At 39.7% G+C, this 27,956-nt stretch overlaps 1 protein-coding gene across 2 annotated transcripts; it reads right to left on the minus strand.

Moving 5' to 3' along the window:
- Positions 1 to 57: 57 nt before the first annotated feature.
- On the minus strand, positions 58 to 27,748 carry tut4 (terminal uridylyl transferase 4). Of its 2 annotated transcripts, none has more exons than XM_023291200.3 (31): positions 27,598 to 27,748; positions 27,333 to 27,487; positions 24,462 to 25,017; positions 24,228 to 24,379; positions 21,404 to 21,520; positions 21,114 to 21,291; positions 18,677 to 18,765; positions 18,504 to 18,555; positions 18,178 to 18,247; positions 17,153 to 17,279; positions 16,056 to 16,175; positions 12,833 to 13,015; positions 12,545 to 12,719; positions 11,887 to 12,449; positions 11,238 to 11,388; positions 9,503 to 9,589; positions 8,798 to 8,901; positions 7,125 to 7,182; positions 6,930 to 7,033; positions 6,721 to 6,810; positions 5,948 to 6,061; positions 5,763 to 5,840; positions 5,446 to 5,623; positions 5,303 to 5,350; positions 4,738 to 4,820; positions 4,499 to 4,614; positions 3,970 to 4,124; positions 3,588 to 3,685; positions 1,480 to 2,047; positions 664 to 834; positions 58 to 583 (listed from the first exon to the last, which is right to left on the minus strand). In XM_023291200.3, exons 2-31 carry the CDS (start codon positions 27,333 to 27,335, stop codon positions 495 to 497), a joined length of 4,677 nt encoding a protein of 1,558 aa, XP_023146968.2. In that variant the 5' UTR covers positions 27,336 to 27,487; positions 27,598 to 27,748; the 3' UTR covers positions 58 to 494. The 2 variants fall into 2 exon arrangements, with proteins under 2 accessions (XP_023146968.2, XP_023146969.2); XM_023291201.3 differs by having other exon boundaries at positions 27,333 to 27,517; positions 27,598 to 27,744.
- Positions 27,749 to 27,956: the final 208 nt, after the last annotated feature.

A 27,956-nucleotide genomic window follows, 5' to 3' on the forward strand; every position in this document is an offset into this window, starting at 1 on the left:
ACAGTCCAGTATCCAGGATCATTCATTAAAAGGATCAACTCACATGACACAGAAAAGTTGTTTGCTTTTTTCCTTTATTTTTTGAAGCCTTTTTTAAATTTGAGTTTTCCCATTTCTTGCTATCCCTGCTTTTGGCACTACATACTTAGGGTGACACATTAGATTGTTTTTAAAACAAACATCTATTCAAAGCCTTCATTTTGTGGCAAGCAAAGTATGAATACAGCTAATAAAAATAAAGGTTTACATCTTTCCTCCTTACTTTACACATAAAATAAAAACACTTTTTGGACCCCCTCAAAAATGGGGGTATTAAAATATTTGACATTTGTATCACAAATCAATGTAATGAGACAAAAAATAAAACTTAAAAACTGTACAAAAATGATAAAATTCATTTTAAAAATTTTCTCGTGATCAAATGATGTGAAGAGTACATAGTTTTGCTTTGTTACGTTACTGACCATAAACCTAATTAAAAAGTAGAAGCGTATTTACTTCTTCTGCTGGATGAAATTGAGATTGACTTGATGCCGGACATGTGGGACCAGTGGGAAACTGGGATTCGGATGCACCACAGAACCTGAAGAATGAGAAAACAAAAAGTCAATCAGTTCAAATGAACTTACGAGTAAGTAAGAAGTCCTCTTTTTCATGTCTGACCTTGGGCCACAAATGGTTTTCCTGGCTGGTAGCCTCCGTTGCCCTGCTGAATGAAGTTCTGGGGCATCCTGTAGGGCCAGGATGGAGACAGGGTGTACTGGGGTGGTTTATTGTGCTCCCATAACCGAGAGCCTTGGCTCACACCTACAAACTGGGCTGGGTGACCGGACTCTGTAGAGACAGGAAAAAACAAACATTAAATGGTTCATAAAATTTGAGGTCTGAAAAAAACCTAGTTTTAAAACTTTGGCTGAGTTTTGTCAATCAATATCCCATCTTCTGTGGTTTAAAAAGGATAATTATTAGATTTCGGATTAGTCTTGCTTTGCCAGCTCATTCTGTAGCACATAATGGTCTGTCTGCACCACAGTATCATTCTGCTCAAGGTGAAAACACTCTGATTTGTTTGTATTTCTTTAAACTAATCTCAGTTGTCATGGGTGGGACTAAGCCAAGGATGCGGCTTCAGTATTCACTCAAAACAGTGACAGCTAATTTCTTGTGTGGAAACATTTGCATACCGATAGACTTTGAATAAAATGGATATTCCACTGCAAGAGTGGTTGAGAAATCAAAGTCTCCAAACTGCAGAGATTTCATTTTTGGAAGACATTGTGCTTGGTTTTCTCTGGAAAAGATTCAATACGTACTATAACCTGGAACCAGAATCATCTGATATTCCAAAAACATTAGCATACACAGAAATTACTAACTGAACCAAGTGGAACCAGAGTGTAGATGCTCTGTAAGACACAGAAAGACACTTATAGAATCACACACAGAGAGATGTGCCACCAAAGTTCACCCAGTGAATACCTGGCTTGACTACAGTGCCATTGCCCAAGAGTGACCCCGGTTGTGCCAAGTGGTTGTGCCAGTGGCCTTCCCGTCCTGGCCCACCGATGCCCAACTGTCTCCCTGACGGCTGGGCAAAGATGATGCTGGGATCGTTCAGATTCATGGGGCTGGGGTTGCCCCCTGAGCCTGTAGGACTCCCGTTCCCTGATGGTGAACGCAGAGCAAATTTCAGGCCGGGTGGGGAGGGGGCAGTGGGAGAGGACGTAGTAAGGACTGGTCCATGGATGGGCCAGGAGGTGGAGGGGATGTGGACTGGGTGATGAGGCTGCCCCTGGGACTGGTGTGACTGATGCTGGTGGGAGGGAAGAAGTCCCAGTGCAGTGAGCGCTCCTGGATGATACTGGCCGGGATGGGAGGTAGGAAAACTAAAGAGAGATAATGGGACCTGGGGGTGAGCAGGCTGCTTCTGGGGACCAGTAGAACCAGTCTTATTGTGGGAAGGCTGAGGAGAACTGGAGGACTGGGAGGAACTCTGGGGAACAGCAGTGGGCTGCGGGGAGTAGGGTGGAGTCTGTCGACTGTCAGACTATTGAGAAGAAGAAAGACAAAAATTAGATTTGCTGAAATTTCAAGCTGGGATTATGAATTAATTTTATAGGGCCTGTCAAGGCACCTTATGACAAAACTCAGTTCTTTTTTATCATCTTTGAGGCCTTAATTAGATTTTTTTTAAAAATGTAAGTCTAAGAATTTAACAACAATAACATAACCGTTAGAAATGAGCAACTTCATGAGGACTATGAAAAAAACTGTTCTGTGGAGGAGTCAGGACAGTGTCTCCGTGAAAACGTGCTCCTGTTTAACCCTCATCAGTACACATGTCAAAACCTACTTCATTTGTCCACTTGGGGTCCAGCTGGACCCCAGTAGTATTTCATCCGTTTCATATTTCTGTACCTGTCCATATCCTCTCAATGTAAATTTTCCTAAAACGTGTGTCATCTATAGATAAAAATATGAAAGAAACAATGAAATTACTACAAGGTTTCTGCAGAAACCAGCCAGTCAAATTTAATGCTTTTTAATGCCATTTTAGACTGTAAAAATTTTAATGCCATGACCGTGAACACAACAAATTACACAGGTTTTTTTTTTTGTAAGAGATGATTTTTATATGAAAACTATCCCTACATTTTACTATTTCTGAATCCGGAAACCACCCCTGACTACCAACGGGCTGTAGTTATTCTCTGAATTCCACGTTTTCTAGCCATTTTCGCTGGAATATGCATTTCCCGATTTCACCGCTATCCTCCACCTGTTCCAGCCTGCCGTCCACTTCCAAACATGCAGTTTTTTGCAAATTGCACCCGACCGACCATAACAATTATCACAATGCTTTGGCATGTTTACGCAGACGCACATATCTGACAAATCGCAGTCTATAATTACATATTATTATATTATTATTATTATTATTATCAAATGTTTTTCTTGAAAACTGCAGAAAGAATTTTTAATGCCACTGAGAATCAAATTTAATCATTTTTAATGCCATTTAAGGCCTTAATTTTCACAAAATCAATTTAATGACTATTAATGCTTTTTAATGCCCTGCAGAAACCCTGTACTATTGATGATTACTGATGTGTATTGCTTACAGTATTAGTGTAAGAACTGAATTGAAATGAAACACAATGCAACTGAAGCAGTCATCACAAGAGCAACGTAACACAAACATACATAAATAAAAGATGCACAGTCTGGCTGGGGTCCCCATGGATCCCAAATGATTTTTCTATATATACACACCACAAACCCGGTTGGAATCAAATAAGCTTTGGTGTATGTGATGGCAACTACGTGGGTGACAACTACCTAAAAGGACTGAAAAATCCAACTTGCAAATAAAAAAAAAAAAAAAAAAAGACAACTTATGGACCCCAGGTATACTGATGAGGGTTAAAATAATCCCAGCAAACAAACTTCTTTCTCATCCTTTTACTGGGATGGACATAGAAATCTGAGAGTTATCTCAAAACCTGAACAAACAGAAGCAAATAGTCTTTTCTATGTATTTTGTATTACTGGGGAAATGACCTATAATGTCTAGCCATTATACTTACACATTCAGAGGGCTGCCTGGTCCTTCCAGGACAGTCTGCAGCTACCTGAGGAGTAGGGATGGACTGGGAGTTCACTATTGTTCGTACCATGTGAGGAGCTGTGGAAGAATAAGAATGCATTTAAGTTATTTATTTATTTATTTTTTTTAACGATCTGTTTTACTTTGACCCTCACATGCTGAGAATATTAGGTGCATCCTATTTTATATATGCAAATCAAAGCCTGTTTTGACATTATTGACAAAGGTCTTCAAGTTGAATGTTATTTGAGATCAAGAAATGTATCAGAAAATACATATTACTGTTGAAAAATTAACTTCATCGGTAATATTTTGCCAAGCTGAAATCAAAGTTGTACACCTTAAGTGGACGTTGTGCTTACCTGGAGCACCGGGGGTCCTCTGTTTGAGGTGGCGGTACTCAGGACAGTCTCTCCGGACATGGCCCATGTCCCCACACTGGAAACAACGTCTGTCCTTCGGCTCCCGCTCCTCCTCTTTGATGTCCTCATCTTTATCATTTTCCTTCTTCTTCATCCTAGCAAAAAAAAAAAAAAAAAAAAAGTTCAAGATACAAATAGGAGAAATATATACATCTGATACATTCAGTACAGAAATGAGAAAAGCGCTCAGAGCGCAGAACTACACCAAGGCTGCTCAGTCCTTACTGGCCAATTTTTTGGAAAATTACATTACAAGGGTATTGCTCCCAAACATGTTGGATATGTTATACATCAGTATTGTGGACAGTGACGCTTTAAAAACGCTCATATGAAAGTTGAATGTATTCTACATTGTGGGAAATCACAAATTAAAAGTTATATGATTTTGTTCCGTATTTATTACTTCTCAGTAGTTTTCTTTAAATTCTGCCACACAGAGAAGTATTTGTGTAAACAAAGAGAGAACAACCTGCGTCTTTTTGGACAGTCTTTCATGTAATGTCCAATCTTCCCGCAGATCCTACAGCACCTGTCATTAGGCGCCAACTCGCCGTCCGTCAACACCTTTGAGTCAAAGAAGTAGTCCTGCAGCAGAACAGTGCAAATTTTAAACAAGTAACAGTTTTCTTTGGACAGCAAACAGTTTTCACATTCTTAACCTTAATCATGCTATGCGTAAGTATAAAAGTCAGATTATGTATGACACACCACTTCAGTGCCAGGGACTGGATAGAAGGGCGTTCCAAACAGCTTTCTTCCATTTATGAAGGCCTTCATGATGAAGTTTGTCACTGGAGGAGGAATAAGATGCAGCATGAATGATGAAACATTTCACAAGTATCCAACACCAAGACAACTAATCTAAAATTGAGACAATGCTTGCATGACCTTAAAATTCATTCACTAACCGAACAAATTAAATAGTGTTATTGTCTGGACTAATCAAATACTGTGAATGAAATTCTTTTAGTGTGTGTATTAAACCATACACTATGTGTGTATGCATTTGGCTAGAGTCAACAATGCACAACTGAAGTGAGACTGCTTTAATATCCCAAACATGTAACAAATAGGGTTGCTGATACTTCCAGTTCACACCCTATTTTCAGTTCAGTCAATAACAGCAGCAGCGGCATCTGGATGTATAAAATTAATAAATACATACCATTTCACAACAGAATCGTGTCCTTTATTAAAAACTACAACTGACTTTTGTATAAACACTATCACGGTCTACAACAGTGACTATGAAAAGCTAAACCAAAGGACTTACTTTTACGAGAAACTCCAGCACCAAGATTATGATTCAAATCAAAGGGATCTGAGTAAAAGAACACGAATGAGTAGAAGGTAAGAGCTGGGCTGTAACTTTGACAAGCAGATAAAGGCATAGGGATAAGCAGAGACATGGATCACCTTCAATAGCAATGCATTTGCTGGTCCACTGTTTTTCAAAGGTGGTGAGGCGTTTTCTTTGGCGGATGCTGATGACATGCTCTTTGAAATCAAATTCTTCAGTGTAAAAGCGCAAGAGTCCCAACCACAGCTCTCCTACTGACTCTGTGTTTGGCTGTTGCTCTGAGAGGCGTTGACGCTGTTTGGACAGAACATACAAACAACAGATCTACTTTAATCCGAAGCAGAACGAAAGAAGTCAGAGTAGAAACAGCAGCTGAATTAACTGACCCCAGGAAGTGCCGGTCTGAGTTTCTGTAAATTTTAATTCAACTCACCAGATTTTCAAGGTCATCAAAGAAGAAAGCATTCCAGCCATCTACCATCCGCTGGGGAACAGTCTTCCCATCAAAGATCTGAAAAGACATCATACAGAGTTTTTTTTTAAATTTTACTGAAGACAAAACACACGTTTATACTTGATGCATAACTCTTGTCTCAGTCATTAAACAGTATTAGGTACCTCCTGCAGGACAGGGATCACTGGGGGCTGCCTCTGCTGCAGGAAGTAAAGTACCATCAGGATGTAAGCATAAGATGAGAGGCTTCCTCTGGATGCATCCCCAATGTCGCAGCGCTGTGAGCAAACAGGAAGGTTAGCTACAGGTACAGACAGCACTGTACTGTTTCAGCGCCTTTAAGAGCTCCTCAGGAATCTTCTATTTAGCGCACAGCCACTGAGACATCAGCATTTAGTCAGGAGAAAAGCATGGTCTGCAAAAGCTGCTCAAATGTTCAATCCTAGCCTTGCTAGTGCAGATATCAGTCAAGCCCGACATCCCACATCCACGCCTCCAAGGGTAGGTGTGGTGTAAATTTTGACACATACCCATGCTATAAGCCCTAACCATCAAATTTATAACAGAAAAACGCTTAAATTATTCCACTTTATGTGTAATGAGTCTACTTTATATTAAAGTTTACCTTCTTTAATTAAAATACCCCTCAAAAAAGTTGACGATGTTCAGGATAGTTTCTGGTAATGCATAATATTTCAATATTCAAACAAACACACACAAGAAAGTTTAATAATATTGACTTTGCAAATGCAACCCTGTAGGATATGAAATAGTTTTTTGATGTCAGAATGGCATAGTTGTCTGGATATTTCTACAAAGTACTTGAAAATGTCAATTAAATTCAGTCAGATGTACAAATAAACAGGAAACTGCAACATGAACTGTAGAAAAGCAGTCAGTCAGGGTTTACTGTGTCTGCTTACCAACGTTTACATACCTTTGCAAAGACCTTCATTGTGTATCCCAGGAATTGCACACGTGGATCCAGAGCTGCATACGTTGCCAGCATTCTGGTGTTGTGTTGCGCCTACAAAGATCCATCCATCCAAATAAATTCACAAAAATATACTCACTAAACAAAGGCATTTCTCAGCATTGTATATATCATTTGATGACAGATCTGATATCAAGGCCTCGTCCACTCACCAGAGTGTTATAAAGGCTAATATCACCCTCCAAACCGCTCTGTCTGTGTTCAAACTTCACAATAGGCACTTTAGCTGTGGTGATAGGCAAGATGTTCCTCAAACCTGTAACAATGGGAAAATGGGAGGTCACAACCAGTCCTGGACACACACAAGGACCCCTAAGTTTTAAAGAGACAGTAAAACCTTAACTCACCTGTATGCTTCTTTAGCACTTTTGCAAGGCCTTCAATGATCTCTTTGCAGTTCAGTTTCTGTTCAGAAGGATAAAAATGTCTATCAAAAGCAGAAGTATATATATGCACATATAAATATACACTTCCTGACAAAAGTTTTAGAACACCACAATTTTTCCAATTTAGTTCAAGTCCAATGAATAACTTGAAATTGTACAAAGTGATGACCTGCCAGATTAAAAAAAAAAAAAAGATAAGGTTCCTCAAAACTGAAAAATAATGTAGATTTCACAACTATACAGAGGCCTTTTTCAGGGAACAAGAAATGGGTTAACAGCTTGAAGCTGTTCTGCAGCAGTGGAGGCTGATCAAGTCTTGAAAGTTGGTGCTGTAACACACCGTGGCACCAGACTCTCCACAGCATTATTTGAACAGTATTGTACTGCAGAAAGTAGTGTTGCTATAAAAATGAAGAAAATTAACAACAGAAGAGAGACAGACCATCATAACACTTAAAAATGTATGTCTTTCCTACAGAGAAATTGTGAAGAAAGTCAAGGTGTCAGTGAGTACAGTTTTCTTCACCATCAAAAGGCTCAGAAGCTGGAGGAAACTCTGACAGGAAGAGGTCTGGAAGACCCAAAGCCACAACAGAATCAGAAGACAAGTTTCTGAGAGTCAACAGCTTGGTGATAGGAGCTCACAGGACAACAGCTTCAAGCACAGCTTAATAGTGGTCATAGTAAGAAATCTCAGTTTCAACTGTGAAGAGAAGACTTGGAGTTGCAGGTTTGACAGGTGGAGTTGTAGCAAGAAAGCCATTGCTAAGACATCAGAATAAGAAAAAGAGGCCTGCTTGGGCCATGAAACACCACCAATGGACAACTGAAGACTGGAAGATGGTATTATGGACTGATGAATGAAAATTTGAAGCTTTGGTTCATTACGCAGGATTTTTGTACATCATCAAGTAGGAGAAAGGATGGTTCCACAGTGTGTGACATCAACTGTCAAACATGGAGGAGGAAGTGTGATGGTCTGGGGCTGTTTTGCTGGATCCAGGGTCGGTGACTTGTACAGAATGAAAGGAACCCTGAACCTAAACAGCTACCACAGCATTCTGCAGCACCATGCAGTACCCTCTGTTATGTTCCTAGTTGGTCAGAGGTTCATCCTACAGCAAGATAATGACCCAGAACATAAGTCCAAGCTATGCCAGAACTACCTTAGGAAAAAAGAACAAGATGGTAAACTTGAAAACATGGAGTGGCAGCACAGTCTCCAGACTTAAACCCCATGAAGCTGGTTTGGGATGAACTGGACAGAAGAGTGAAAGCAAATCAACCTACAAATGCCACACATTTATGGGAACTTCTGCAACAGAGTTAGGAAGAACTTTCTGAAGAATATTTGATTTCCATTGTGGAAAGAATGCCACGAGTGTGTTCACCTGTTATATCTGTCAAAGTCAAAGGTGGTACTTTGATGAGTCAAAATTTTTGAATACATTTTGGTTTCTAAATTGATTTTTTTTTAACTTCATTTGCTTGTTTGTTCTGTGCTTTCATTTCAGAGTACAGTGAGACATTGACATGCATAATTTCCAATAAAAAAACTGAAAAAATTGGGGTGTTCTAAAACTTTTGACCGGTAGTGTGTATCCAATAAATGAATGTGTGTTTTATCTGCCAACCTCTGCCGTCTCGTGACCCTCTAAAGTCATGCAGATATCCAGGTCACTGTCACGGAAGCCAAAACCGTTTTTGGAAGACCCGAACAAGCAGAGCTGAGCTTTATCTGTGGATTCAAAAACAGAAAAGCATAATTATGTCCATATGTAAATGCTGTCAAACAATTCCCAGGGGAAAAGTCCTTTACAATCTGGGGCTCACATAAAAACAGCATTGTTGTGGAGTTTCTCTTTAAAAATATTCTCTTCAGTTACACTAATTCTACCTATACTCATGGTGGAACAACAATCACTGCAGATGATCCACAATAAGTTTTCCAAGCAAAATATTATGTCTCATTAAGTGATGGAAGGCTTTTATATTGAACTGTAGAGAACAAGGACACAATATACATCATCAGTGAGCAACAAATTAACACAAGAGAACAGGAAGGAATAGGTGACCAGAGATTGTCTTTGCTCAGAATGGCTTTATGGTGGATGAATGTGCATAACGGCAAGCATGATATGCCCAAATACATTAAAGTTGAAATGTTTTCTATTGCTGGGTATATGACACCCCAGTTAACAACTGGTTTAAAAAAATGTTTTTATTCAATATTTTTGTCCTGACACCAGCCGAAATTTTTTGGAGGAGCCAAAAATTCTTAAAGCAGGTAAAAACCTTCTGAAAAGTTATTTTTGTGTAATTTTTTGCCAGAAGCTCACCATTGTACTCCTTCCTTATAAACCTCTCCAGGCTCGCGAGTATCTGCTCCCTCTTCTGCTGCTCAGCATGTGTAGGTGACAGTTCATCTACAAATAGCAGAACACAAATATAGTCACAGAAAGCTGGAATGAAGAGCCCATTAATTGATTAGTCAAGCAAAATAAAGTTCATCAGCAGCTATTAATGATGCCTTAATCATTAAAGTCCTTTCTCAACCAGATTCCACACATTGCAGTTTTCAGGTTTAGCAATGCGAGAATATGCTGCTGATCATCATCATTGTAAATTACATATTTTCTGTTGTTTGTCAAACAAACAATACAAAAGTCATTTTGTGATGTTGCTCTAAGATGTATTCTTTTGTTGTATAGTAATGCAGTGTCTGCACATTAACCGGTAGTCCTGTAATGGCACTATATTTTTTTCACTCCTCCAAGGAAAGCGGCAGAGTTTTGTGACGATCAGCGTACGTTTGTTCTTCTGTGAATCCGTCTGTCTGAGCACATTACTCAAAAACAGAATAACGAATTTGGATGATATTTTCAGGGAAGGTCAGAAATGACACAAGGACCAAGTGATTAGACATTGGTAGTGATGCAGCTTATAGTCTGGATCCACAGATTTGTTAAACGATTTCTGTATAACTGATAGCAGCATGGCGTCGCTGTAAAATGTAAAACTGAAATCAAGCTATTCAAACGTAAACTCCGCATTCATTATACTCTAAATAGCTTGTCCTGAACAAAATATTGGGTTTGGCATTGGAGCAAATAGTGGGCATGTTGTGTACACAGTGTATTTCAAATTAGTGCACAATCAATCAATACACAAGCTTTGCCAACACAAGGCATCTACATTTGGTGTGCCGCCTTTAAAATAATTGTTCCCTTCTTTGATAATTACTCCTCCAAGGAGGCAGTGTGTGTGAGTCTGTCTGTCTGCAACATTACTCAAAAACAGACTGATGCATTTGGATTAAATTTTCAGGGAAGGTCAGAAATGATACAAGGACCACCTGGTAAGACTTTGGCAGTGATGCAGCTTATAGTCTGGATCCACAGATTTCTCAAAGATTTCTGTATATTTGCAGGATAACGGTATGGCGTCACTGTAACTATGACAATAAGTGAACGCTACATCAGCTGTCTGCTGACGATCACATGATTGCGATCCTAATACAAATTCAACGCTGCAGACTTATCTGTCAGAAATCATACAAGGAACAATTGATTAAATTATGGGGGTGTTTCCAAGTCCCATCAATTCTCGCTACATATGTTGGTCAGCTGATTCAGTATCCGTAGCTAATGTACACATACACAGCACATGCCTGTACTCAACACAAGGTCATTTTGTTTGTGGGTTCATCTATATTAAATGGACACATTCCATGTTGCCATGATTTTTGCCACAATTTTTTTCAAGATTTCATCTGTCGGAAATGAGCCCCCTTGGCAGAGTACTGTGCTCTCTGAGTACTTTTCTTGTTTACATACTGATTTACTGATATAGAGCAGTTTTAATAGTGTGGGGGTATTTTTCAATGTATTCAAGCTACACAAAAAATAAATAGAAGTCAATGCCAACTGTTGTCTAATATAAAACAAATATGCAGGGCAGAGAGGTCAACAAAGAACTTGTTTCACTCAAGTTAAATGTTTCAGTGCATTAAATGTACCCACTACAAAAAACCAAAGTGACTCAAAAGTCAGTACTACGTTACCGACTACATACAGTAGCACAATTTGCAGAGCCCATCGAGAATGTCTCTGAAGCGTTCGTTCATAGGAGGCAGAGGCTTCAGCTCAATCTTCTTAAAGTCTTCAGGACACTCGTCCTTCAGGTGACCATCTCGTTTGCAGATGCTGCACACAACAGTTGGAGGCTGGAACAAAAAAAGGCCCATGTATTAAATGACATATTAGACATAATAATCATTGCTGGAACAATCATGTAATCAACAGGACGACACTGTGCCACAACAGTATAGTGAGGCAATGTCCTACTTTGCAAAACTGAAAAATAAAATGCCTTAATGGTTACAATACGCTGTCTACGAAGTACTAAAATCAAAGCATCATGATTCTCAACACTCAAAAACTGGACTCCCATCATGCAGTAATAAAAGCCCTTCCTAAGTTTAAACATCTCACTATAATGACATGCATCCATCAGTACTAGTAACAGAGAAATGAGCTTTTCTGCTTTTATAGCCATAATATAGAAGAAGCATCAACTGTGTATTGTTTTGTCCACAGAGGTCTATTACAGATGGCTTGGAAGCTATACAAAAATGATCACATAAAAGATTTGAATACTTTTAGCTGACTGCTACTAACTACAAAATAAAAAATAGCAGGTGAATGGTGTTCATTAGAATTACCTTTCCACCAGTGAAAATCAACTTGTCAAACACATAGTGCAAATCGTCTGATGTAACAGGCACATCCTTCTCTGAAACACTGGTTTCTTCATCCTCATGCTCTTCTTCTTCTTCCTCCTCCTCCTCCTCCTCCCCTTCCTTATCACTGTCCAGCAGGCCATTAGGGGAGAAGGAAGGTTTGTTCCCCTCACTGAGAACCATGTCCATGAGGGTGGCATCTAAAGTCTTCTCCTCCCTTTTTCTGGACAGATCTGAGCCACCTTCATCATCGCTGTCACACTCCTCATTCTCCTTAAATTCAAAGTGCCCTCTCTGAGCGCCCTGGCTGCTTTCACCTTTCCCATCGTCCTCTTCCTTGTTCACAAATGCAGTTTCTTTCTTCTGAACCCTTTCTGACTTTGTACCATGTCCCCCTGCTTTCTTATTTCTCTGATGTCCTCCAGAGCCCCTTTTCTGGGGGCAAGCAAAGTATTTGTAAGCTGTACGGAAACGCTCCTGGATGTACTCAAACACCATTTGGCTGTTCAAGCTCCGTGCAACATTTCTCTTCAAGGCAAAAGGATCTAAAAGAATTATAAAAAGACACACAATGTGAATTTGTGTGTGTGTGTGAGAGAGAGAGAGAGACAAAGACAACTCAAATAGGGTGGTCTCTTACCTTCAATGGCGAGCCTGCGACGAGGCCAGTTCTTCACCTCTCTCGAGAGGAGCTCCTTTAAGCGGATGCTAATGATGTACTCTTCAAGAGCAAACTCTAATGTGTAGAAACGCAAGAGTTCCAACCATAACTGGCCCAGGGACACGCCTTTACCAAGGTCCAAGGTCAGGTGGGTCTTTACGAGAAAATAACAGAGGTTTGCTAAAGCGATGGTGGCAAAGTAACAATGTCAACATGACCTCCCATAAATTGTTTTACAATCTGACAGTGTGCTCAAGTACAACTCACCAATCCCTCTGAATAGTGAGCATCATTAGGCTTCTTCTGCTCCAGTTTGGGTCTGCCTTCTCCTCTGGCCTCATTTCGGTTCTCCGTGGAGCTTTGAGGTCTGTGCTCCCATCGGACAAACATGTCCAATGCAATTCCAGTTAGATGGTATTCGTCTACACGTTTCACATCAAAGCCTTCAATCTGAAAGGAGTAAAATAAAGTAAAACATGAAAACTAGCAGTTAGCAAAGATGTGACTGTTCAATTTCTTCACACAGCTTTGTTTCTTCATCCAACGACTTTGCGATTACAAGGCAACAATCTTTCACAAATAATTTATGTCTGACTCCATCATTTACTGTTGCTGTGGTACAACGTTTTAAATTTATCTTCTTCATCTCACTTGTAAACCAGCGATAAATAAATCCCCTCAATGCAAACATGTCATAGATACAGTAGAGTCACATAAATGTCCTATCCTGATGACACAAATTGATGGAGACTGCCTGGGCAGAGTGTTTAACAATTTGCCGACACATGGTAGTTGACGGGATAATTGCAAATGGTAAAAACACAGTAATTGTGTCCTCCAAATGTGGGTAAAACCTTCAGAATGGGACACGCCTTGTCTGCCTCTTCAAAAGAAATTACCTTCACAAAATGTGGACTTCATGTCTTAAACCAGGATACAACTTCAGTGTGAACAAACATTCTTTTCTGGAGGATTGCAGTGCCACCATACCATGACCCCATATGTGCTTTGCAACATCCCGCATGTGGTTTAAACAGCACGTAAGTAGCTACATCACGCACACAGGTAGTGACTCAGGTATTCACAGGTGTTCTCATTACACTTGACTTATTCTGCTACATTCTGAGCTCCGGGAGTGGATTTTACACTTTACCCCAGTGCAAACAACCAACTTCCAGTAACCTTGGTGAAATCCTTCCTGTTATTGACCCTGTGTCATCTCATATTTGTAACTATGTGAGCCCCTCCTGGTGAAACATAGCCTTCAAGGAAAAAAATGTTTTGAACTACATTTATCTAAACATTACAGAGGAGTTAATCCCTTTTGGTAATGTTGTCTGCATTACAATTCTCTAGTGGTGCCATAAATGATAAATGCAGTCTTTGTTAAATGGGTCATATTATCTTTCATCTGAACAACTATGAATATAAATTTTACATTTTGAAGATATCAATGATTTATAGCAGCATTAAATATTTCTTTCTCATTTTTATGCAAATGTATGCAGCACGGTGCTAAAAATATCCAATGAGATCACATAAAGAGCAGTGCATGGACATTTTAGGGCGTATTTTTTAGATTTTTTTGTAGAGGTCTTTTTCACAAAACATGATACTAGTCACAGAGAAATAATGTGGGTCATCTTTTGTGTTACTATAAAAGTGCAGACATACACATTGTCTATATGACACAGATGACTGACAGAGTTTTAACTGTACTGTCTAAAGGCCACTACACACTGCGATTTCCAGACGATTTCACAGACGAAAGATAACAATCGTGAAAGAATTGAGGTGATATCTTTGGTCTTGGCTCTAAATCGGTGGCCCTATACATCGCACTGTGAAACAGGTTCAAGGACGGTCGTTGTCATATTCTTCCAACCAAAGACAAGCTGCGATCAAATTCTGACTGTCAGAAATTTGGGGTGGTCGTCTCACAGTGTGGCTGCTGCTGCGACCTACGACAACTAACTAACCAATAGAAATGCCGTATGAAATGACGTACTGCTCAGCGCCACACTGGTGCTAAACCCAAACAGATGATTTGTGGCGACAAAACGCATCATAACAAGTATGTGGGATTTAAACAAAGAAGACAGTCTAGTATAGTTGTGGCAGCAGAAGCCTTTTTGACGTGTCCTCCAGCTCATACCACAACCGGGCGGCTGTGGCTCAGGTGGTAGAGCGGGTCGTCCAATGATCGAAGGGTCGGGTCGGCGGTTTGATTCCCGCTCTGTCCTAGTCATGTGCTGTTGTGTCCTTGGGACACTTTACCCACCTGGCCTCCAGTGCGGCTACTCACACTGGTGTATGAATGCATATGAATGTTGGTGGTGGTCGGAGGGGCCGTTAGATTGGCAGCCACGCTTCCGTCAGTCTGCCCCAGGGCAGCTGTGGCTACAAATGTAGTTTACCACCACCAGAGTGAGAATGTGTGAGTGAATGAATAATGGATCCATTGTATGCGCTTTGAGTATGCCTAATAGGAAAGCACTATATACATCTAATTCATTATTATTATTATTAACCGGACAAAAAAGGACGAAGCACGGAAGGATATAGCGGCGGAATTGCAGCTCCCAGGTTCTAACATTAGCGGCGAGCAAACACACACAAACACCGCTGTAAATAGTGGCTAGAGCACTTAGTTTATGTTATTTAATGAATAAAAATTAAATTTGTTCATGTTTTGCTAGATTCCCTGTTATTGTAGGTGCTCCGTTTATGCTTTGGTTGTTTATTTTTCATGGATGAATGGCGCACGCTTATTCCGCATTCATGTTGACTCACGTACATTGTAGGCTATGATTCAACTGCATTTTCATTGTACAATCTGCACACAGCAAACTTCATATCGTGGCCAAAGGTTATTAGATTCATGTTGTACAGTGTAGTACGCTGTGAACTTATAAGATTGTTAAAATTGCAGTGTTTAGAGGCCTTAAGACGTTCAGTCTATTTCCCCATTTTTATATCAAAGGAGATAGGCAGGGGGCACAGATAAGTAAAAGTTTGACATTTAGACATTTTATCAACACAGTGTTGGCATTTCTAATTCACAGTGAATTCCTATTAGGTTTCAATCAAATTAAGTAAATTGCCAGAAACATGATACTATAAATGAGCAATACTTTTGTTAGTTGTAGAAGAGATTTTGGGAATCATAGTTTTTCTTTTACAATTTATTTTCAGTGCTCAGGTGTGTATTTAACTGAAGGTAATTGAATCTTACAACCTGACAAAGGTTCAAAAATACACCCTATATGCATGATTATTTTACCAATCGTAATAACCATAAAAAAGTGGTTCAAAACAGGTCCCTCTATTTCATTTCTTTAAAAAAAAAAATGACAAAGGAGAACCCAAATACAATACTCCTAGTTCACATCTTCCTTTGAATTTTGCTACATGGCATTTCTCATCTCTCTTTCCAAACAGTGAGGAGACAATACACAGAGTGACAGTTTTCTAATAACAGTTCACCTACCCAACGGCCCAGGTAGACAGGAAGGATGGGCTCTTTTCTCTGCTGAAGGAAGAAAATGACCATGAGGGCGAAGGAGTATGAGGGGATGCCACCTTCAGCCTGGCAGTCAATGTGGCATAGCTGTGGAGATAAACAATAAAATATAAACAATTCTTTCAGATGGCCGTATTAGCTTGTAAAAATGTATAACTGAAATCAACCTATTCAAACATAAACTCTCCACTCACTATACTCTAAATAGCTTGTCCTGACCATAATATTGTGTTTGGCATTGGGGCATATAGTGTGCATTTTGTGTACACAGTGTATTTAAAATTAGTGAACAATCAATCAACAAGAAAAGCACTCAGAGAGCGCAGTACTCTGCCAAGGCTGCTCAGTGGACGTATCATTTCCGACAGACGAAATCTTTAATAAAAAATGACCACGTGCTGAGCACAAGTGTGTGTTTTCCATGTGCATGTTATTTATGGATACCGAATTACGAGTAAAATTACTCTTACAAAGGTCTGTTGATCAGTTCATCACTTTTGGCAAGCCTTTGTTTTGCTAGTTTTGAAATAACCGTTTCCTCCATGCTTTTATTTTGAAGGCATATTTTTAATGTTACAGGCTTTTATTTTGTCACCATTCCAGCGGCACAGGAAGTGTTTATCTAAGAAGCAGTTTCTTGACATGATGAAGACGCTGCCAAAAAGTCCATAAATTCACATGAAGATGAAAGAAAACGGTTCCACGCTGTTGCTGTCGAGCAAAGGATGTGTCTAAACTTATAAGCACCTAGTTCGAGCAGTCTTGGTGGAGTACTGCGCTCTCTGAATCCTTTTCTTGTATTTAAGCTGTACAAATAGTGAATCATATGTGTGGATATATACACAAATTTTCATTTTCTTGTAATTCTCGCCTTGTTTACAAGACTTAAGACACTTTTATTCTAGAAAATTCCAACAAACCTGTTTTTGAATTAAAAAAGGAATATCAGGACTAGCTGATATGCACCAGAACATTCTGAAAACACCTGAACACCCTAAATCCTATGAGAGACTGGTTATCATTTCTTTTTTCAGCTGACGTGTCATTGCAAGTGACAGCCTTACCCTTGCCCAGTAACGGAAGGCCAGCACCAGGGGAACCAGTCTGGGCTCCAGTTTAGCCAGGGCTGCCAGGTGATTGGTGGTGAGACAAGCAACATCATTACCTGCGCTCACTTTGCACATCAGGCCACTGCGCCAAAAGAGAAGAGTGGAAAAACAACAACAAAAAGCTGCATCAAACTCTTGAATTGACATGGAACCACAGTTTGATTCTTTTTATGGCTGCCAGGGTCATTATCTGAAAAAGTGATATGTAAAATATAAATAAGAAATAGATAAAAACACACCCACACTAGAGTGCAGTCTTTATATAAGGTGCATTGCTGTTTAATTAGAAGACATTTTTGTGTGGACCCAAAGAAGGAGAGGTCATAAATTAATGCAATGTGCAGTTCGAGGCCCAGCAACTTGATTTGTTTCTGTTTTTGTACAAGTTGCACGCGATAAACTCGCAGAAAATACGTTGAGATGACAGCGCAACCTGACAATGTACAAAATATGAGTTTGGACATTATTTTTTGGAAATAGGCACAATAAAAGTCTCCACTTGTGTGAATAGATAAAAAGGTTAACAAAAGGCAGAAACTTTAATGTTGCCATGGATACAGTTATACAGTAGGCAGCAACAGGAGGCCCGTTTACACTTTGGATGTACTGACAATTATTTGTTACATTGACAACGACTAACCTTGAAACGGGAAATTTTGTACAATACTTTGCTGAAAGAAACACTTGTTGATGTGCAAAATCACACATGAAACCAGGTCATGCTTTCACCGCAGCACAACATGTAAAGTAGTAATGTCCTATCTTAATGTGCAGTTGCATAAGTATTAAGTGTAAATGATCTAAAAAAGCTGCTGTTTTGGAGATGGCACATTTTTAAGGTGCCACCTCATAACTGTCGAAATGAAGTCACAAGTAAATATTTAACAATTAGTGAGCGAAAACAAAAAAGATCGAAGGTATGCAGAGATGTAAAAAATACTAAAAAATGCATCCAAACAGTACAGGTGAGTAGCTCTTACCTGCTAACATCCCGACAGAACACAGCAGGAACTTTGGCATGAAAATCTGACTCAACCTCAGAAAATTCAGCTAAAGGAGAAAACAGAAAAAAACACAGTAAATGACCTTGAGGAAAACTGCAGAAACACAAATTCATGGCAGGGCCTTTAGATTACAAAATAGTACGTTTTTAATGAGGTCCTTGCAGAGGCACATTTTATCCAAGTTCAAGACAAATGCAGATAAGAAAAGCAATGAGAGTTCTGCTAAGTCAAATCTGAAAGTTTATGCAATTAATCATGGCGCACATTAAGTTAAAATTATTAATGAAGTGAGCAAAACCTACAGCTGTTTTTGAGGATTTCCAGCACTTGAATCAGGACTTCAGGTTGTGTCATCTGAAAAGACAAAAAGAAAGACTATCATCTATGAAAAACAAATATTGCTGTTTTGCAGTGTTCTCTAATGTTAGTACAGTAAATACAACGCGCTTCTATGAAATAGCTCAGGCAGACTTACTGAGGAAGGGTAGGTGACGTCAATGTTGATATCACTTGTCTTGAAGGCAAAGCGGGTAAGACACGAACCATACAGACGAAGAGAACAAGCTGGAAATTCAAAGAAAAGACATTGGAAAGTACTGCATAAATATCCACAGTCAAGCCCGAAACTATTCATATCCCTGGCAAATTTTGACTTAAAGTTACTTTTATTCAACCAGCAAGTTTTTATTTTTACTGGAAATGACACAGGAGTTTCCCAAAAGATAAGATGATGTACATTGTGGAAAAAACATTTCTCAGCTTCTATTTACATTTGAACAAGAAGTGGCATGTCTACTTGTCACAGTCAACGGGAAAATCCAAGGTTCTATACCGTTCCAAAAAGTCCAAGCTGTTCTAAAGTACTCTAATTACCCTGATTCATTGGGAACAGCTGTTTTAATCAATTCAGCAGCTGAAAAACAGCAGCTCTCTGCAGGTGGTTTGTGGACAGTCATGGCTAAGACAAAGGAGTTCACTGAAGACCTGCGGCTGCTCACAAGTCAGGAAAGGGCTACAAGGCCATATCTAAATGTTTTTAAGTTCCAGTGGCTACAATGCAAAGTATTATTAGAAAACACAAGACAATACACACTGCGGAAAATCTCAGAGGATGTGGTCGGAAGCCAACAGTGACACCTGTGCTGGCCAGGCGGATAGTGAGAGAAGTGAAAAAGAATCCAAGGATCACCACCAAGACCATCCTGGAGAATCTGGGAGCCTGCTGGTGGCAACGTCTCAAGGCAGGCAATCCAACAGACACTGCACACTACTGGTTTCCACGACGCAGACCAAAGAGGACGGCACTTCTCCAGATAAGGCACACAAAAGCCCGCTTGGCCTTTGCAAATACCCATCTAGACAAAGAAGAGGACTTCTAGTCTTCTGTTTCATGGTCAGATGAAACAAAAATTGAACTGTTTGGCCACAATGATGTAGCCTTCACTTGGTGCAAAAAAGGAGAAACCTTGAACCCTCAGAACACCTTCCCCACTGTTAAACATAGTGGTGGGACCCCAATGCTTTGGAGGTGTTTTTCATCCTATATGGCACACATTCACTCATCGTTTCAATAAAAGCTTCTCCAATGTCACATAATTTATTTCTGCCCAGAGCTGCATTAATTTTCTACAAAGATCTTATATTGATGATGGGAGAGTCAGACCGCTGCGCAAAGTCTTCTCCAGAACATCCCAAAGATTCTCTACGGGGCTGAGGTCTGGACTCCACAGAGGTCAAGCCATGTGTGAAAATGATGCCTCATGCTCCCTGAACCACTCATTCAGAATGTGAGTCCCATGAATCCTGGCATCGTCATGTTGGAACACGCCCATACCATCAGGGAAGATAAACTTAATTGATGGAAAGATCTGGTCATTCAGTATATTTAGGTAGTCAGCTGACCTCATTCCCTGGGAACATAACGTTGCTGAACCTGACCAACCTCAGATCATAACCCAAACCCCCACAGACTTTTAGGCATTAGCCATGATGAGTGCATCACTTCATCCGCCTCTCTTCTTACCCTGATGCCCCCATCACTTTGGAACAGGGTAAATCTGGACTCAGACCACATGACCGACCACATTTGTTCCTGGAAGACGATGTTATATCTATCCTTCAAGTTTTAATAATACGTTGGACAGTTCTTAACCTGATTTTAGTAGTTTCAGAAATCTCCTCAGTTGTTTACTTTGCTTGATGCAAGCCAATAATTTGACTCTTCTGAGACAGATTAACATCCTTTCCATGACCACAGGATATGTCTTCTAACACGGTTGTTTAAGAAATGAGAAGCTCCTCACTGCATCAGCAAGGGTTAAATAAATTGTTGCAGCTGAAACGTATTAATCACTGCAGTAATTATCCAGTGGAAGGCTCTTACCTATTTGCTAAGAGAAATCCGAGTGGCGACTGTTACTTTTGTCAGGCAGTGTGTGTGTGTGTGTGTGTCTATATATATATATATATATATATATATATATATATATATATATATGAGTGTGTGTGTGTGTGTGTATGCAGTGATGCAGAATATTTCACACTCAGAAAGGCAGCCAACTTGTGACCAGCTGCTCCTAATAATGAAAGGCACTAAAATCTGAAGGTCAACAAGGATCTACTTTAACAGGACTCACATTGTAAATTTTTTTTTCATGACATTGCCTCTTCTTACACTACTTGGTGGAAGCAATAAGCCACTTCTCAAGCTCAAACTCAGACAGCAAATCGTTTTTTGTCCTGTCCATGGTCACATCAAGTGGCAAAGTAATATTCTCTGCAGAGGCCAACACATCAGACTTTTATGCTGTTCTTCCTATGTGCTTACTGAACTATAGTTACGTTCAGCAACTACTCCTGGACTTGGAAGCTACACCACAATGGAAACACTGAGTGACATCACAGCATACAACCTGAGAGGTGCCTCTGTATGATTTCCTCCATCCTGATGACCATAGCTTTTCGAACCTCAAAGTCCTCTTCTGAGATCCCATGCTGCCTGGCTGTTTCTACAACGGCCGCATCCACGGCTCTCAGCTGGGCAGCAGAAGGGGGCAGCAGGGCACGCAGCTCATTTTCCTCCTGTTTCTCCTATTACATCACAACCACAATGTGTCAAATAATGAGTGGAAACCATTACCTCATGGCTGTTCAAGAGAGCACTAACAAATCAAGTCGTGGATAACATTTAAAGCTCCCATACCATTATGTTCTTCTTGTGTCTCTTTTCCTTGATGTGTTTGTGTGCTCCTTGAATGTTCTCAATGTGTACAGAACAGAGCTTGCATAAGTACTGGTAGTTTGGATACTCAGGTGATTGCTGTGAAAACAAAAAGAGAGAGGAAAAGGCAGTCAGTTTATGTTCACTCACAGTTTTTTACTTGTAAATTTGGGGATCTGTCATTTTTGTCCTCCAGGTGATCATAATTGCAAAAAATAACACCACCTTCCAATATTAGGTAGAATTAAAAACAAATCCCTTGTATGAGAAAAATATAGAATTGTAATGATTCCAAAGGGGAGACAGATGAAACACAGTGAAATGGAAAATTTCCATTTTCATCATAATTTATCAAATAAGCCAAACTTCTGTTGTGCATTAGTATTTAGTTCATTTTGTGTTCTATAAAATAGTGCTTCTATTGTGTGGGCTCCAAAAAACCCAACAGAAAAACCAACGATACACTCAAATTATTTTAAGTGAAATTGGAGGCTTTTGGCTGGTTAATGCCAATTTTAAAAGAATATTTTGGAATCAGTCCACTAAAGTGAAAAAGCAGTGATCAGATATTTTTCTAACCTGAACTTTCTGACTTTTCCATGGTGGCTGTTTTACCAGTCCAGCCTGAATGAAGCTGAAATCACATAAAATCTAATCTGAAGCATTAATTTATCTTAATTATTTAACATGGCAGTCCACACTAGTCACAAACAAGCTAAAATGATTGTTTTTTAACATTTTTTCCTTATTCAGTACAGAATTGAGTCTTACAGAATGGGCCCTATGTTGGACCTAGAATACAAGTAGCTCTTGTGTGACACATTTTTTTCAAGGATATGTTACATTTCATCTTCATTTATTTAGCAATTGTAAATTAAAAACTAAAAATAAAAAAGTGATAAAATAAGAAAACACAGTTTTGTAGCCAATTCTAGGCTAAGCTTTATAGCAAACAAGATGGTGATCTGATGTGATCTAAGTATTCCCTCAGTCATCAAAAGCATTCAGAGAACACAGTACTCCTCCAAGGCTGTTCATTCCCTCATAGTGCATTGTCAGAAATGCAGCACTTTTTTTTTTTTTTGCAGCATTTGTTTATTAATTATTGATGATCAGAAATCGCAGGAACATAGAATGTGGCCATTTAATATAGGAGTGTTATGCATGTGTACGTTATGTACAGATACCGGATCGCGTGACTTAAATATGTAGCGGGTGGTGTAAATTGATGGGACTCAGAAACACCCCCACAATTTAATCAATTGTTCCTTGTATCATTTCAGATGGATAAGTCCCAATAAGTCCACAGTGGTGGATTTGTAGTAGGATTGCAATCGTGTGATCATCAGCTGGTAGCTGATGTAGTGTTCACATGTTGTCATAGTTACAGTGATGCTGTGCCGCTATCTCACAATGATCCAGAAATCCTTAACAAATCTCTGGATCCAGACTATAAGCTGCATCACTGCCAAAATCTAATCACTTGGTCCTTGTGTCAATTCTGACCTTCCCTCAAAATTTCATCCAAATCCGTTATTCCGTTTTTGAGTAATGTTGCCAACAAACAGACGGACAAACCAATGCCGATCTTCACATAACTTTGCTGCGTTCCTTAGAGTAATAACTGGGTATCTGGGTAGATGAAAAGTTATCTTTTAAATCTCATTTTGAGAAACTGACTATGAAAGTCAGGTTTCTTTCTTCGAAATAAGCATTGCCTCTTGTAGCAGTAGATGCTGATTATATGGGCAACATTTTGACTTGTGCTTGACTATTCAGATGTGAAGCTTACATGTGTGCCGTTGCCCATAGCCTCAAGCTATTCAATACTGCCTATCACAGTTCTCTTAAATACAGGTGACAGTTTCACAGCCACCACTCGAAGGGAACAACATTGTCTTTTTTATATTGGCTGTATTAAATGCAATCTTAAATAAACCACTATGTTACTTATTACTTTAAGACTGAGAAATATGGGCTACCCCAATCACAAGAAAAGCAGGAAATATAGGAAAAGCACAAAGAAACTTTCCCTCTTTAGTGGACAATAGTGAAGACATTACTTTAAATATCAAACTCTTCTCATACATCAATCTGCAATGTGAAGCTAAACCATCAGAGTCAGGTAACAATAAGGGCTCTTTAGGTTTTAAACCCTCACAATGCGGTTGGGCTTCAATTGTTTAACTGGGACATGTGTAGATCAAATTTTTTTATTTATCTATTTCACAATCTAGCTGTAGTATACATCACCTGCAGATGTACTGCAGATGTTTACTTACCCTTTCAAAACCAGCCACTGACAACTATTTTAATCAGTTAAACTAAAAAGGGAAGTTTTATTTACAGATTAATTGTTCAACCTAAACAATAACATGATAATTTCCCAAAGCTCGTGGTGATATCTTCAACGGTCATGACCAGAAAACAGTGTGATCAACACTTCAAGACTGTGTTCATCTTACAAGTATATAAAATTGAAGAAGGCAGCAAATCTCACAATGGAGAGGATAAAACTAGCTGGGCATGTTTTACTAATACGTAACTTTTTAAAAAATCTATATAATTATCAAAACTTTGTCTGCTTAATTTTCTTTCTGTCCCAGACCAATTCGCTGAGAAATCGCTACAGCACAGCAAAATTAAAGCATCTCAGAATAAACTGTGGCAGTGAATGTTTAGGAAAGGTCACTGTTTACCTCGTACATCTAACTAAGTGTGCAAATTAATGATATCTAAGGTCGTCTGATTGACATGCAGTCACAAACAATGTTAGACATCAGGCAGAAATGAACAGTTTCCTTACTTTCAACAGTCGGTGAATGTAGTCTCTGTAGAGGCGTTCCTCTGCCTGTCGGAGGCCCAGCTGTTGCTCTGTAAGGGGTCCGTCCTCCACCGTGGGCCTCAACACTGTGCGCTCTTCAACAGGCTGATGCATCAATGCGGCAGCTTTCACCACTAGCATAAACAAAGCAGTTTACTGGAGATGCATTGGTAAAGAAGGCTTAACCATCTGAGAAAAAAACACATTTGTACCCACCATGGGACTTTTCCTTTGCTAGGGCTCCAGTGGAGCTCTTGGCCTGCTCTGTGAGGCCTTTCTCAAGTGTACTAGGCACTACAGGAGAGATGGGCTCTCTGTTCGCTACAGGGCTGCTGTCTGCAGAAAAAGACGCTCTGGAGTCAGGAAACTGTGCCACCAGCTGCTGTTGAGAGCTTGCCACTCTTCCTTTGCCCCTCTCACCAGAACTCGTTCTTCCAGTCAGCCGAGTCAGCCTGGAGGTTCGTCCTCTCCTCTTGTCCTGGGGGTTTTCTGTAGAAGTCTTGCCAGGCCCACGGCTAAGCAGGCTGCCTATACTGTGTTCATCCTTTGCAGCAGTGAAGTTTTCTTTGCTGCGGGGTGCAGACTTGGTACGCTCTCTCTGAACAGAAGTCTCTTTATTTGACTTCTCACTGGACAAAGCTTTGGCTCCTCTGGGCTGAGATTGTTTGACTAATTTTACTGGACTTATGGACTCGTCCATCCCTCCTGTCCTGCTGCTCTTGTCCCTGGTCAAGTCAACAGCACACTGAAGATGACCAGGGAGGCGGACCACCTGAAATTTAGACAGAGAAAGAAATCATAGCTTTCAGTCGAACTAGTAAGATTACAGAGCAAAGAATACTGTGATCATATTTTACATGTAACCTACTGGGGCTCTACAACAGTAACATAAAGACAGTTCTCTACTAATAGAGAGAAATCTCCAGCAGTCAAAAGAAGATGAAGTTCAAATTGCTGTTTGTAAATCACCATACAAACTGCCTTGGTACAACTTTTGAATTTTTTTTTTTATAAAGATTTAAAAAGCAGCCTGTAGGGGACCCGGCAGTCAAGAGGCCAAGGTGCATAATAAATGTGTCCAAATGTCTTCATCAGTGAGTTCCTGCTTCGACTCCACCATGTGGAAATAGACAAGTAAATTACAAATGGCATTCTTTACTAGCATGTTGTGCCAAACTTTAATGTCGCCAGGGGACAGAGGTGTAGATGGCATTTCTAACTGTTCTGAGTTTTCTACTTGAACAAAATTGCGTGCTTTGAATTTTTAGGGGACTGATTATATTCTGTTGGAAGCAGAACATGGAGAGGTTTTCACCTCCACAACACTGCAAAGTGCTTATATCAACAAGTTCACTAAATCAGACTCAAATATTTTGGTGTGAATACAATGAAAGCAACAGTTACAGATGTTTCCTCAATTAGTCCAGAAAAAAACCCATGTGATGTGTAATCCCTACCTATCTGAAATTTCTAAACACAACTTTGCCAGTTGGTTGCAAAACAGCAGAAAGTGTTGTTTTGTGAGACTAATGCTGCAGTTAATAATGATTTTATTTACTCATTAATACTTAGATCATTTTCTAGATTAATAATTTTTTCTATGTTTTCAAAAAACTAAAATGGCATCATATCATACTTGTTAATGTCTTCAAATGTTTTTCAGACAAACTCCATTATTACCTGCAGGGAAATGGCCTTGTACCAGATTGCAGAAGTCACAAATTTGACAACTTCAGGAGAAAGAGGAGGAATTGCATAATTTGATGGCCACAGCAGGTCAGGGTCCTGTCACCTCTGGCAGGGCAGCCCACAAACTGAGTGAAAGTGGAAGGAGTCTTGTCCAGTGTGATGTAACTGGAGTCCCCAGAAACCATGAAGACAACACGGAACAATGATGACTTGGGTATGTAGTTGAGAATCTAACACTTAAGTATGCTGGCCACAGAAACATTTGTTCACAGGAATGTGACCAGGATGGCATCACCTGTTGTCAAAAAGCAAACTACCTGCCTCTTTTTATAATGCAACGACAGAGCTGCTGAGCAACAGTGGTGCTGTTGAATGACGCAGTAGTCTATTAACCAGCATGTCCAGGGATAGCGTAGCATGCTACAAGTCTCATTCTGGCCCATTAGCAGTCCAAAATCAAAATATATTTTCAGGTAATTTTCAATTATATAAAGCAGACAAAACAAGCAGCAGTAGAATTTGTGCAGTTTTTGATCAAAATAATATGCAAGAAATTACCGGTTCATGAACAAATTGCATTACTGGCTATTCGTTTTCAAATGCTTTTCCCTTTTCAATCACTGTAAACTTAATGTTTTGCATTCAAGACTGTTGGATACAGTACATTTGAATATTCAATATATTTCAGATAAGGATTTCATAATGTATGTGATTGGTTTTAATTTTATACACACAAACACACAAAATTGTTGTATCTGATGTTCAGCATTTGTCACATTACATATATTGTTACTTTTCCTAAAGCGGATTGTAAACAAAAGAAATTAATTTTAAATATAAATGTACTTTGGTTCTGGTGCCACTTCTTGGTCTTGAGCAATGCTCTGCCCACTGTACTATCTGATTTGGTACACATCAAAAGTTTTTGTCCATCAACACGAAAAGATACATTCAGAAAATAAATCGCTTAAAATTCAACTCATGTAAAATGTAAACAAAGGCCTTTCATTAAAGTTTTCTGTTGCAGTTTGTGTTATTCAAACATTTGACACCCAGATTTTCATTTCTACTGTCAAATTATAGGTTCCAAATACATGACATTGCTCTCCTTGACTACTAACAATCTGCATTAATAAAAGCCCTGAAAATACCCTATCGGCCGAAGTGTTTCCTGTGCAGAGCTTCCCCCATGCATCTCCCCTCCATGGCCGATGTTGGGGATGATTTAATCAGGTACTGGCAGGTTAGGGGTCGCAGACATCACTAGTTATGGCTACCGTCTGGTTCAGGTAGTTGAGGGGAAAGAGACTTGGACTTACATCGTTCACTAAACTTCCAAAACAGAAAAGAAAAGTGGTGGGGTGCGGGCACAAATGTTATCGACTCAAAAATGCTCACCATTAAAACCAAAATGTGTTTCCTGTGTTATGGGGAGGGCTCTGTTGACTTCCTGGGGACTCTTTGCTGAGCCGAGGCTGCTGTTAGCCGTCTCCGTCCGCTAACTACCGTTAGCTGCAGTGCCCTGTCGTCCGGCTGAGCTGCTAGCTCTGGAGCTACGAGAAATAAATAATACTGGCACTCAGCTGCCACATAACAGCAAGTCATTAGAAGAGAACAAAAACACTTGGACCATTGCAACACACAAGAGCACGGACTAACTTACTTTCGAGCACCAAGGTTGATTACGAATTATTGTTTAGCTGTCTCCATGATTCTGTTCTACATAATGTTTCTCAAATCCCACGGCCCTGGTAAAAACAGCAACCATTGACGCCATGTTAATACACTACCCCGCTGCATTGTGGGAGTGCCACTGATGATGAAGAGGGGCGTGTAACGTGCCGCGTTCAGGAACGGCTCGGAACAGGGGTGTCAAATTCATTTTAGTTCAGGAGCCACGTTCAGCCCAATTTGGTTTTAAGTGGGCCAGACCAGGAAAATCATATCTTAATAATCAACAAATAACCACAATTCCAAATTTTTCCTTTGTTTTACTGTCAAACTGTTCACATTTAAGGAATT

The sequence above is a fragment of the Amphiprion ocellaris genome, chromosome 2 (genome assembly GCF_022539595.1).
Source record: "Amphiprion ocellaris isolate individual 3 ecotype Okinawa chromosome 2, ASM2253959v1, whole genome shotgun sequence".
NCBI lineage: Eukaryota > Metazoa > Chordata > Actinopteri > Pomacentridae > Amphiprion > Amphiprion ocellaris.

Bases quoted from the DNA above. Each gene is read 5' to 3' on its own strand.
- tut4 (XM_023291200.3), bottom strand. The intron at 5,841-5,947 runs GTACCTAATACT...ATGTCTTTTCAG, and splicing joins TGATCCCTGTCCTGCAGGAG to ATCTTTGATGGGAAGACTGT. The intron at 4,615-4,737 runs GTGTGTCATACA...GTTCTGCTGCAG, and splicing joins CAGTCCCTGGCACTGAAGTG to GACTACTTCTTTGACTCAAA.